Genomic DNA, 13,627 nt, shown 5'->3' with positions numbered 1-13,627 from the left:
TATGCGTCAACAGCAACCTTGGGAAAATCCTCTGCATTATTTTTAACAGCAGACTCTTACATTTCCTCAGCGAAAACAATGTACTGAGCAAATGTCAAATTGGCTTTCTACCAAATTACCGTACGACAGACCACGTATTCACCCTGCACACCCTAATCGACAAACAAACAAACCAAAACAAAGGCAAAGTCTTCTCATGCTTTGTTGATTTCAAAAAAGCTTTAGACTCAATTTGGCATGAGGGTCTGCTATACAAATTGCTGGAAAGTGGTGTTGGGGGTAAAACATACGACATTATAAAATCCATGTACACAGACAACAAGTGTGCGGTTAAAATGGGCAAAAAACACACACATTTCTTTCCACGGAGCCGGGGGGTGAGACAGGGATGCAGCTTAATCCCCACCCACTTCAACATATATATCAATGAATTGGTGAGGGCACTAGAACAGTCTGCACCACCCGACCTCACCCTACTAGAATCTGAAGTAAAATGTCTACTGTTTGCTGATGATCTGGTGCTTCTGTCCCCAACCAAGGAGGGCCTACAGCAGCACCTAGATCTTCTGCACAGATTCTGTCAGACCTGGGCCCTAAAATTTGACATACCAATTAGGATCTGGCTAAAAATACTTGAATCAGTTATAGAACCCATTGCCCTTCATGGTTGTGAGGTCTGGGGTCCGCTCACCAACCAAGAATTCACAAAATGGAACAAACACCAAATTGAGACTCTGCATGCAGAATTCTGCAAAAATATCCTCCATGTACAACGTAAAACACCAAATAATGCATGCAGAGCAGAATTAGGCCGATACCCGCTAATTATCAAAATCCAGAAAAGGAAGCGATTCCCAAACCTTCCATAACAAAGCCATCACCTACAGAGAAATGAACATGGAGAAGAGGCCCCTAAGCAAGCTGGTCCTTGGGCTCTATTCACAAACACAAACAGACCCCACAGAGCCCCAGGACAGCAACACAATTAGACCCAACCAAATCATGAGAAAACAGAAAGATAATTACTTGACACATTGGAAAGAATAAAAAAAAAAAATGGAATGCTATTTGGCCCTAAACAGAGAGTACACAGAGGCAGAATACCTGACCACTGTGACTGACCCAAAATTAAGGAAATCTTTGACTATGTACAGACTCAGTGAGCATAGCCTTGCTATTGAGAAGGCTCTCAAGAGAAGACAGGCTATGTGCACACTGCCCACAAAATGAGGTGGAAACTGAGCTGCACTTCCTAACCTCCTGCCAAATGTATGACCATATTAGAGACACATGTTTCCCTCAGATTACACAGACCCACAAAGAATTAGAAAACAAATCCAATTTTGATAAACTCCCATATCTTTTGGGTGAAATACCACAGTGTGCAATCACAGCAGCAAGAGTTGTGACCTGTTACCACAAGAAAAGGGCAAACAGTGAAGAACAAACACCATTGTAAATGCAACCCATATTTATGTTTAATTATTTTCCCTTTTGTATTTTAACTATCATTACAACACTGTATACAGACATAATATGACATTTGAAATGTCTTTATTCTTTTGGAACTTTTGTGAGTGATGTGTTTACTGTAATTTTTTATTGTTTATTTCACTTTTGTTTATTATCTATTTCACTTGCTTTGGCAATGTAAACATATGTTTCCCATGCCCATAAAGCCCCTTAAATTGAATTGAGAGAGAGAGAGAGAGAGAGAGACAGAAGGAGGGAGGGAGAGATATAATTGAATTGGGAGAGAGAGGAGGATAGAGAGAGAAGAAGAGAGGAGAAAAGAGAAGTAGAGAGACAGGAGAGGAAGTGAGGAGAGAAGAGGGAGGGGTGAAGGAGAGATGTTGTTATGCCTCCCCTATGGCTATGTCACCGCAGTGTTGAAGTAATTTGTCATCACACACAGAGAGATTAACAATCATGTGTTAAAACACGTCCTGGAAATGACGTTGAACTACAGGGTCAGCGGTGAGAGATCACACCTAGGCATTGAAAGCAGGCTACTCTGATGCTGAGGAAGGAATACTCTTGAGTCTTTCGTTTTTATTCCTCTTGACATTTTACACATTTCACATTTTTTCTTGACTCAATTAGTTGGCACTTGACTTTTCAAAGGCAAACAGACATGCAAAATACCCATTGTTGAATATTTTCACACTCAGGAAATGAGTTGACTGTTACTGACTAATGATATGGAACACACACCACCTGTCAACACACTAGTTAGCTATATTTATACACTGGGTAGTGGCTAGTTCCTCTTGTATGAGTTTAAAGCAGCTACACACCATGATGTCAAATAATACAGCGTAATATGGAGTTCTTTCTTTTGCTGATATCAAAGGCCCTGCTGCTAACTGAGCCAGTCTATTTGTGCTATCATGTCAACTCCTTGTCACTCATTGTCATGCCATGTTTGGATTGACAATGAGTAATGGAGTTGGCAAGAGCAGGCTATAGTTAACTGTCTAGTGTTTATCAGAAAAAAACATATGTATACATGTATGTATATCATTTGGGGCTTTTTAGAATGCTGACGTTGGACATGGAGGATTCTAAATGCCTCAACATGACAGATAATTGTTTATGGTGGTCACTAGTAAGGAGATGTCCTTATATCCAAAACACCCCCCCCCCCCCCCCCCTAATCGAGTGTGTGTTTATACTAAATGAGTCAACCTCACCCAGATACACACACATCTGGAAAGGGTACTCAGAAGTACTCAAGATCAACCCCCCATTTGCCAGTGACAAGCCTGTGCAAGCTCTGTAACTGCTTGTGTCAGTGCCCCCCCCCCCCCCCCCCCCCGACATTATAGAAGATCAAAGATGTGAGTCACTCTCATTACCATAGCCTGCTCTCTCTCTGCAATGCAATTCAATTTAAAGGCTTTATTGGCATGGGAGACGTCTGTTAACATTGCCAAAGCAAGTGAAGTAGATAGTAAACAAAAGCTCTCGCTCTCTCTCTCTAGACATCTAGATTAGAGTTCCTGCTGAGAAGTGGTCAAAAGCATGTTGCTAAATAGAGGTTGCTCATGTACGTGACTTAAAAAGAGAGATTCCCTCATGTCACACTGGAAATGGAACAACAATAAAGCATCAATACAGCTCAGATATGTTTCATCCATCTAAAAGCACTAATGTGCTAAGTAAAAAGCATGTTGTTCCCTGTTTCTCTTGACATAGAGTAGACACAGAAGAGGTAATTTGAATCTATTTAGTTTGAAGTTATTTGTGTTCATGGTGAAGCAATAGCCTTTTGGAGAGAGAAAACTGTTCCATCACAGAGAGAGATAAAACCTCCTCAAATAGCAGGCGAGTCTGAACACGGTGGCAGGTACAGGGTGTGGTAGTGGAGCTGTAAGGGGGTTATGCTACTTCAAATCACCCTGCACTTTTCACTTACCAATGTGGTCCCTTCAGGACGGGATCACAAGGATGCTCCAATCACACAACCTATTATAAGGCACCACGTCCCTCCCTCTAGCTCATTAACGTTTTCTTCCTTACGGAGATCACAAGCTCTCTCTACACTCTCCTCAGCACGACTTGTCTCACTGTTTTTCTGCTTAATTGTGAATCGGTAACGGACTCGCCACTGGGCATAGGATGCAGCTTCTTGTCTAGAGTGTTAAATACTTTTACCAAAAGGAAAAGTTGGGCTCTTCTCAGTCTCCAGTCAAACCTAGCGCCACGGCGCTAACTTTTGCCCCACTTTTGAGATTTGGTTAGCCCACGGTGTGAGACAAAGCTAACCTAGCTAGCTCACCGAAGACTTACGACTCACACTTTTTCTTCAGCTAGCAGTGTGCTAGCAATAGCTAGGCTATTAGGCCACGAGGTGAACGCTAGCTAGCTAACGCCAGGACTAGTTTCACAGCTAAACATTGGCGAGCACACGCTTAGAGCTAGCTCATTCTACTAGCTCTTTCTACTCGGTTAGCCCATGCTGCAAGGTGAAGATAACCAGCTAGCTCATCAAAAACGAACGCTATGCGCTTTGTCTTCAGCTAGCAGTGTGCTAGCAATAGCTAGGCTATTAGCCCACGGGGTGAATGCTAGCTAGCTATAATCAGGACTAGCTACACAGCTAAGCATCTGCCAGTACACACACAGCCTTGAACCCTCCATCTATCCGGAGCTATGGATACTACTACCCCTTCACAGTGTGTACCCAGCTGGCTTCCTGCTCCCCAACCGGCACACCCATGCCTGTGTGGATCCATGATCTCAGTGAAGGACACACATCCTATCTGTGTCACCTGCTTGGGACTGGAGCATGCTCAGGCGGCTCTCGCTAACCCTGAGTCCTGCGAGCATTGCAAGGAGTTGCCAGAGTCCAGTCTCAGATGGAGGGTGTGCAGAACAGCCCCCCCACAAGGTTCCTCTTCCTCCCAGCCTTCAGGCGAAGAGGCAACCCAACAACCCCGAACCGAGACCAGCTGGGCCAAGGTTATGGACGGTCTCCCCCCTGATTTCCACTCGCTGTTCGACGAGCTAGCAGCAGGGGAAGGAGGTATAAGAGTTTACGAGGAGGAGGTTGACAGTATTGTGTGACTCTTCTGCAATGAGGATGAGGAAGGGGAGGAAGATCCCTAGGCTCAGGCCTCAAGGCCTTCCAGTCCTCCTCTCTCAGCCTGGAGTTCGCGCTAATCCATGTGTGCAAAAAAGGCGAAAGAGACTGGTTCGATGGGAAGAGACTCCCATCCTATACCGTCCCTGGGAGACAGCGTGTCCCCACGATCACAGCATGCTTGGTGGAAGCTAAATGCAACTGGGACAAACCCCTGTCCGACAAGGTCCCACCTAGGGACTTCACTGTCATGGACATGCAAGGTATGGAGGAGCAGTGGAACAATCTCTCACTAACCACCTCCACCCCGAACGCTGTGCATTCTCCCTCACCGGCACTTCTCTCCCTGGCAAGAAGGAACGTTTATTTTTCTCCATTATCCAGCGCCCCATCTTGGACTTACGGATCCTCAACAGCTATCTGAAAAGGTTCACCTTCCTTATGCTTACACACAACGTGCTGTCTCACTTTGTTTGTCGAGGCGATTGGTTCACTACAGTCAATCTACAGGATTTTCACAAAAGCATTCTGCCAGCATACAGGAGGTTTCTCAACTTTGCCTGTCAGGGTATCAAGTATTTCGCTGTTCCCTTCGGGCTATCACTAGCCCCTCGGACGTTCAGCAAGTGTGTGGAGGTGCCCCTAACTCCCCTGAGATGTAGAGGACACAGGATCTCCGCGTACATAGACGACTACCTGCTCTGCTCCCACTAACAGAATCAGGCAGTGAGAGAGAGCTGTCCTCCTCACCGAGTTAGGTTTCAGGATCAATCAGATAAACAGCTGTTTAGTGCCCACATAGAGAATAGAATATCTAGGTGTGGTTCTGAATTCTATCTCTTTCTGGGATGCACTATCAGACGGGCGAATCATGTCGCTTCACCAGTGTCTCTCCATGTTCCAATGGGGTCATACGGTCACACTGAAGACGTGTCTCTGTATGTTAGGGTTGATGGCCTCCACCATCTCAGTAGTTCTGTTGGGACTATTGAGGATGAGATATTTTCAGCGCTGGGTATCTGCCCTACGCCTGTGTCCCCGTAGTCACCTCCATCGGAGGATAACGGTGTACTCACCAAGCATAGTGGCTCTCCGCCACTGAAGGGACCCCTCGATCTTCGCCAAGGGCACTCCCCTAGAGGTAGTGTCTGCGAGGAAAGTAGTGATAACAGATGCATCTCTCACAGGGTGGGGCGCAGTCTGCGAGGGGAGAGCACTGAATGCTCACATAAATTACCTTGAGTTGCTTACAGTGCTGCTGGCACTAAAGCATTTTCTGCCTTTTCTTGGGAATTGTCACATCCTGGTCAGAACAGACAATATGACCGTAGTGGCATACATCAACCACCAAGGTGGCACCCGATCTCTGCGTTTGTGCAGACCAGCCCACAAAAGTATTATGTGGAGCAGCGCACATCACTCTTTACACATGACTCATGTCCGGAACGGACTTGTAGTCCAGAGGGAACTCGCTATACAGGAACTGGAGACTCCATCCCGAAGTGGTGGCTCAAGTGGGGTGGAAAAAGTATTTGAAAGAGAACTAGGGTAAGCACTTCTGCAGAGGGAGATCCATAATGTTCCTTAAGTTCAAATCTTAGGGTTACTTGCGTAACCCCGGTTCTCTGATAATATGAGTGGGGTATCTCAATATGCATAAGGAGGAAAACATATGTTTGATAATGAGCTAGAGGGCGGGACTATTCACCACGCCGCCTGTCTGTCTAAGACAGATGTTGTGTGATTGGAGCTTCCTTCTGACGTCGCCTAAAGGGCATGCCCCATATGTAAGATAGCTCACTCATATTATCAGAGAACCGGGGTTACGCAAGTAACCTTAAGATTTGACCTTAAGGAACATTATGGATCTCCCTCTGCAGAAGTGCTTACCCAAGTTCTTTACAACTCAGTTTAAACTCAGCACTGCCCTCAGGGTTTGAACTTTCATTCCCTGTATAACCTGTGCTTACCAGACACTGTGTTGTAATGACCAGGTTCACATACTAATGGAGGGGCACTTTGACTGAGAAATGACAGAGGTCAAACTGAGTTCTGAGCTCTGGCAGACTTTACAGTAAAACACTATGTCCCTGCTCCTCCCTAGCAGCACTAGCAGAGTGTCCGACTAGCAGGAGGTGTGTGTGCGTGTGTGTGCCTGTGCATGTGATGTTCTCTCACAAAACATTTGAGACATATACAGCTACATGCCAGGTACGTACTTATCTTTGCCGATAGTCTCATAGTCTTTCACAATCACGTCTATAAAGGAGGACGCATCCAATGGGGAGCCCTTTAGGTCAAACTCAAGCACCTGGAACCACAGATTGAGTTAGTTCATAAAAACGCAACTTTTCCAATGTTAGTTAAATTATGAAACTATGAAACATGTGGGGTACACATTTTTTAAATCAAAGGGGAAGTGGGATAGTGTTAACAGTTATCATTCCTCTATCTAATAATAACTATTCCATGTTGAGTCATCAACTAACAGTAAGCACAGTGGACAAAATATTTGCCTCGTTCCCTCATTCCTTCTCATACCCTCCTCCACATAATACATTCCTCTCGAGGAGAGAGGATGGATTGTTCTGTAAATATTTATACTTACTTCATTCCACACAGGATTGAGTTCACTATCAATTGCTTTAGTTTTCTTCTTTTCACCTGTAGGGTTTACACAAAGTGGCAAGATTACAACATGGAATATAGGTTTTTATATTTACCCTGCATGTATATGTATGGGTAGAATTTATTTGTCTGGGTCCAATGCAGACGTTTTTATCTCAATATCAAATCATTTCTGGGTAACAATTACGTTACTGTGATTGTTTTTAATTAAATGGTCAAAAATAAACAAAAATAGCTTCTTTGCAAAAATGCAAAGTTCTCAAGCAATAATTTTGCTAGGACTGTTTAGAAGTGGTCTGGAGTGGGGAGGGGAAAACTAGCTTTTGGTGATGTCACTAGGTAGGCCAAAATTCCATCCCACCAAAACAGGCTGAAATTTCAGGCAGTATTTTCAAACAGCTCTTACACTAAAAGGGCATTATCATCATTTCACAATTTCATAGTATTATTCCAACCTCATAATATATAAAACACAGAAAAATCACGTTTTTAACTGCACTGGGCCATTAACATATACAGGTAGTTTTAAAATGGGTAATAACTACTCATTTGGTCCTCTGTAGCTCAGCTGGTAGAGCACGGCGCTTGTAACGCCAAGGTAGTGGGTTCGATCCCCGGGACCACCAATACACAAAAATGTATGCACGCATGACTGTAAGTCGCTTTGGATAAAAGCGTCTGCTAAATGGCATATTATTATTATTATTATTAATTAAACTAAACTACAAATTAATTAATTTAACTACTGTACTCATCATTAAATATTCTACAAATTAGCATTTCTCAATTGCTCTGTTTACACAACATCCCTGGGGCTGGTAACATAGTGAGCCAACTTACAATGGCAACATATTGAACCATAAATGTTGAATGTGTATCTTGGACTGACTCTTATCCTAAAATATCCATACGAAAATGAAGCACATTGACCCCATCTGCAGAGCTGTTGATGACAGGGGGCGAATGGGTGATTCCAACCCCTTATAAGGGAATGTGTTTTCCCTCTGTGTAACACAATAGAGGCAACATTACTTAATGTGACTCATTGCCTTAAAGCAGGCAAACTGAGGTTCGGGAATCTCAGAACCATTGCACAGTACCATTGTTGTACCTTCAAGGCAATTCATAGTTTTATTGTGCCCTTAATGATGCAGTATCTCCACTTTTGAATACAAAGAGCATCATGTTTGTGTTTATTGAACATGTTACATGTTTGGGGACTACAAAACCCACCAGAATATCATCTTATTGTGGACTATTGCAGTTTTTGTTGTTTCAAATAATAAATCATAGACAGAAAATGGGTCGGCTAACCCAACATAGACAGCAAAGGGCAGAAAGGATAATGTGACTTTAAAATAAAGATAACTAAAAAGTAGCCTAACTAAAAAGTAGGCTACAACCTGAAAGCAACTCTGCATGTCTTTATATTTGATTTATATTAGCCTACATTTGGTGAAAGTCTTTGATCCAGATGTTATGAACTTCTCAAGAATAGCCAACAATCAACACATTTAAACCTATGAGAAAATGTAGGCTAAATGCTACAGCAAGAGGCAACAATACAATAACTCACCTCTGAACACTATCGCTGCTATGGGATCTGGGATTCTGAGTTTCTTTTTGGGGATGCCTTTGGCAGTTTCCACTACGACGCGCAACATTATTACAGCGTTTTTAAATCCGTATTATAACTCCCTTGTGAATCACAGCATGTTCCTCTGCCTCTTCAACAACGAACATTGTAAAATAGGAAACGCTCCCTTAGTTAGAGGAGAGAGGAGGAGTGAAGTCCCGAATTAGTTCGCTATCCCCTGTATGAGTCAGAAGGGGAAAAAATATTATAGATGTGTGTTAAAATGTATTCCATCACGTCGAGTAGGCTATAGTCAGAATCTGTTAGGTTACTAGCCATCCTACTTGTGACTTCTACATCTACCACTTGTGATATTGTTATGAGGTTATGAACAAACTTGACGCTGTCAAAATATTGTTTGACTATAGGCTACTGAAATAGGCTACAATTCGTCATAGCCTACGTTGTCATTTACATGCATCTGTAACAGCTTTTTACAGTCTATCGTGGTTCAAATGTAGCCTACACCGCTGCGCCACTCAGAGGTGATGGGGTTGAACAATGCTGAGTGTGGTACCAAAGGTGACCACGGCGATTTTCCTTAAAGTCCGATGATGAACCTGGTAAAAAATTATAGGACATGGTCGAAATTCGTAACAACATTGTACTAGAAAATTGTACAGTTTTTACAATTATTATTATCAAAGGAAAATATTTAAATAAAGGAGTGGCTGCGGATTAGGGTGACAACATTTAAATAACCCAAATGCGGGTCAAAGAGAAGATTTTGCTGGACATTTGCTTTTCAACTGTGCCTCCAAATCGTTTTTGAAATCGGAGCATATAATATGCGCCTGCAATTCTACATCACGAGCATTGTAACCACGGCAGCTTCAACTGGGAGATCCATAATGTTCCTGCCACCGCACTGTGAACGGTGGCAGATTGAAGCTTATGATTGGTTTAGTAAGGGTCTGGGGCCAAGGTGATTGGATGCGTGTTTGTAAAGAAACGCCACTCACGATTAGAGTGGAGTGCAGCCACGGAAGACGACAGGCGCGTTCGTTTTCCGCTGATCAAATTTTATGAACTCAATTGTCTTGGAGCGCTGTTTTGTACACATAATTGTCAACGATTTTTTTGCTGCTATCCCTTTCCCTGTAGCAGAATGCTTCCTTATGACTGCATGTGATAATATAGCGTACAACTAGTGATTTAATCCACCACTTGCATTAGCCCAGATCCATAGACTACATTATATTCACCTTGTTTGGTCATTGACAATTTAGCACTAGGTTCATTAGGTTGTAACAACGAAAAGACAGCATTCAGCATGAATTTTGGTAGGGTGATCTGATTTGTCTTTAACTGTATTATGAACATTGTTTTGCCAAAACTGATTATGATCCCAATTGTGCAACTGATTCTAGTGGGGGGACAATACATTGAAAGATCATTTGGGTTGGGTGGAGGGGCAGATTTAGGCGATGTCATCTTGTTATCAGAAGATTTTATTGGATGTTGTTCATTAGAACAATTCCCATCCCCTACATTGGGCTACAATATATAATAATTAATTAGTGTGCTTATCTCAGCAAGAATACTATTGTTATTCCCCATAATTTTATTATTTCACTTCTAAGCAATTTTGCTGGTGTAATTAGGCTATTTGAAATCTGATATGCCAACTTTGAAAAAAACGAAACAAAAAAATGTTAAATGAGGGCTTTGCGTTTTTGTAAGCATTTATGGACAGCTCCAAAAGAATTGGGACAGTGACACATTTTTTTTACAGATAGTCGGAATAGAAATTAATGGTAAATAATGTATTGTGTCATTTTGGAGTCACTTTTATTGTAAATAAGAATATAATATGTTTCTAAACACTTCTGCATTCAGGTGGATGCTACCATGGTTACGGATAGTCCTGAATGAATCGTAAATAGTGATGAGTGATATTTGTGCGTCTGTAACTTTCTAACCCATCATTATTCACGATTAATTCAGGACTATCCGTAACCATGGTAGCATCCACCTGAATGCAGAAGTGTTTAGAAACATATTCTATTCTTATTTACAATAAAAGTGACTCCAAAATGACACAATACATTATTTACCATTCATTTCTATTGGGCATAAAATAATCTGAAACAACCAAAACAAACAGCAAATACATCCAACAAGTTTGTAGAGTCACAAGCTTGATGTAATCAATGTGGGAACTATTGTCACGCCCTGACTCAGGGGACGCTTAAATGTTGAGTCAGGGTGTGTATATTCTTTGTTGTACGTTTTCTATGTTTATTATTGTGGTATCTAAAAATATGTTGCTCATTATGCTGTGAGAACAAGGAGTCCGCTTACACTGTACTTTGATTATAAAGGTTTATTATTTCAAAGGATTTCAGCGTAAATTTACAGACATCTGCAGGCATCTGGAGAACAACGGACCCAAAATAATATGTTGTGCTGTCCTCCTTTGTCCCAACCAAGTATTTATCATCTTTAACATGATATGGGTGGTTTCCCCTACAGACCAATCCCATGACTCCACACAACAGACTTCCTCTGTTTTAGGGTGCCCCTATAGAACTGCTCTCCAGATGCTCCCCTAAGCTGAATCAACATCCTCTAAGATACCATTTGCAAACGTTAGCAAAGTCATAAATTGCTTAGACACCACATATTTCCCCCCTTCGAGACTAATTAAGTCTCAAAAACAAAAAGAATAGGATTATGACAAATAACAATTTCTCTTATTGAGTATCTTTAACAATAAACCAAAAACACATTTTTCTATGGAGTGTAAATACATTTCTATTAAATATGAACAAATCTTTATGGAGTGTGAGAGCGAAAAACCTGTCCGGCAGCTTTCTTTCCAAATATCCATCAATCAATCAAGACAGTAAAATTCTCTCATGGCCCCTCTGCCCCAGGCAACCACCTAAGTACTCCAGATCAATTCATAAATCTTTATTAATGCATTTTAAACTATGATGCAATTTGAATACACATGAAAGCCTCAGCAAACAAAATACAATAAAAAATGTCCACATTCAGGCTGGTCGACCCATCGGACCCTCCTGTGGATTCTCTCTATCCCTGCCTAGACCCAATATCCCTAAGCATCCACGAAATAAACAAAAACATCTGAGATCCCCACATGTACCCAATAACAGCAAATATCATTCTTCAAAAATTAATACAGAAAGAATATGGCACAAATTATGTATTACACATGCAAATATGTCTCTATATATCATTGCAGACACTGGAATGTAGTCCACTACACTTAATCTCCTCAGCAGTGTCAACTTCCAATGCAACGTCGATGATGGAATCTGAACATTTCCACACCTTCCTTGTTCCACTTCCTCCAGTCCATTCATATTGTCCCTGTTTGAGTATTTGAATCCCCTCTACACATTCCCCCATATGCTTCTGGAAGAAAAGAAAAGACCAAACAGTATATTTTGCAAAACAACACATTCAAATTAAAACATCAATATCAATTAAAAATTATATATACAATTATATATAAAATGAATCACATTCCATTTCCCCCCTTTGATTCATCACAAAATACTAAAATCACACTAATATTTAAAAACGTGAAAAATGATCGGATATTCAAAATGGATATCTATCCATCAATACTCCATCCAGTCCCACTTGTTCATCTTCATCTAGATTAGTAACAGTTAACAATGGCATCTGAGTGTTTTCTCCAGGCATCACAACTCCAACCCATCTCAATATCATAGCCTTCGCAAAAGTCAATAACAAAGTACAAAAGCAAAACATCACACACAGCGCTATCAGAGCTGCTACTAAAATCTGAACTATCACTGCTCCCACTGGGCCTAACTGATCTTTTAACCAAGCCTTCGCTGACCATCCAGCTCCTTCAGATCTACCAAACACATCCCTTATATTCTTCAATGCATCTATAACACTAGTGATATTATCGGAACTATCTGGGATCAAAGTATAACAATCATCCCCCGTCAAATTCATAGCCAAACATAAGCCACCTTGATTTGCTAAAATATAGTCAAGAGCCATGTCATGTTTCAACAGCGTCAGTCTGTGACTTCTTTGAGTATTCGACAGAAGGTTAAACCCTCTTATCGTTTCATTTGCAAAACCCTGCAAAGTATAGGTAATATTATCAATGTGATCTGCCAAAAATATTACACCATACCATGGAAAAACTCCCAGTCCCCACTTCTCTCCTAGACTTATCCTCCAATGGTATGCTTCCAGACTATGAAATTTCGCCATGTCCCTTTTCACCCTATTTCCAAACCTAGACTCAGATTTATCTGTGTCCGGTGCTTCCCCTCTTTTAATGGTAAAAACTTCATATGGAAGCTTCAACGTCGACATGTAACAACATCCTGTCCATCCATAGGGTAAGAATATATACGCTTTATCACCACAAACCCACCAAATATCTCTAAAATTCCCAATAGTCACATTACCAGGCAAAAGCTGATCTTTCACCATCAAAGTCCTGCTCTTCTTACTAACTGGAACATAAAAAGTTACATTATATTTCTCATTACTAACCTTATGTTCATGCTTACCCAAAGTCATCATATACATCACAATCTGATATTCCCCTAAACATCCCCTTTCCATCATATGTTTTATTTTAACAAAAACAGCTTTTAGTCCTCACTGGTTTCACCTCCAATGCTTCAGGAATCGCTGTTAACTGATTTTCCTTCCCATCTAACAAATTCACATAGGGTAATTCATTTAACCAAGAACACTTAAACCTAGGCCTAAACAAATGCTTCGACAACGACATTATTGTATCTGTTAATGAT

The 13,627-nt window shown here is 41.4% G+C and overlaps 1 protein-coding gene across 1 annotated transcript in view; it reads right to left on the bottom strand.

Moving 5' to 3' along the window:
- The window catches only part of LOC311104356 (myoferlin-like), a 60,017-nt gene extending 50,855 nt beyond the window's left edge, over positions 1–9,162 (bottom strand). The window contains exons 1-3 of the mRNA XM_084146171.1: positions 8,790–9,162; positions 7,194–7,249; positions 6,805–6,896 (exon numbers count right to left, since the gene is read on the bottom strand). Coding sequence (XP_084002297.1) covers positions 6,805–6,896; positions 7,194–7,249; positions 8,790–8,877 — 236 coding nt within the window. The 5' untranslated portion in view covers positions 8,878–9,162. The remainder of the gene's footprint in view (positions 1–6,804; positions 6,897–7,193; positions 7,250–8,789) is intronic.
- Between the last annotated feature and the right edge of the window lie 4,465 nt (positions 9,163–13,627).

Source organism: Coregonus lavaretus, assembly GCF_964263955.1.
Source record: "Coregonus lavaretus genome assembly, chromosome: 28".
NCBI lineage: Eukaryota > Metazoa > Chordata > Actinopteri > Salmoniformes > Salmonidae > Coregonus > Coregonus lavaretus.
This window is presented reverse-complemented; position numbering and strand designations above follow the sequence as displayed.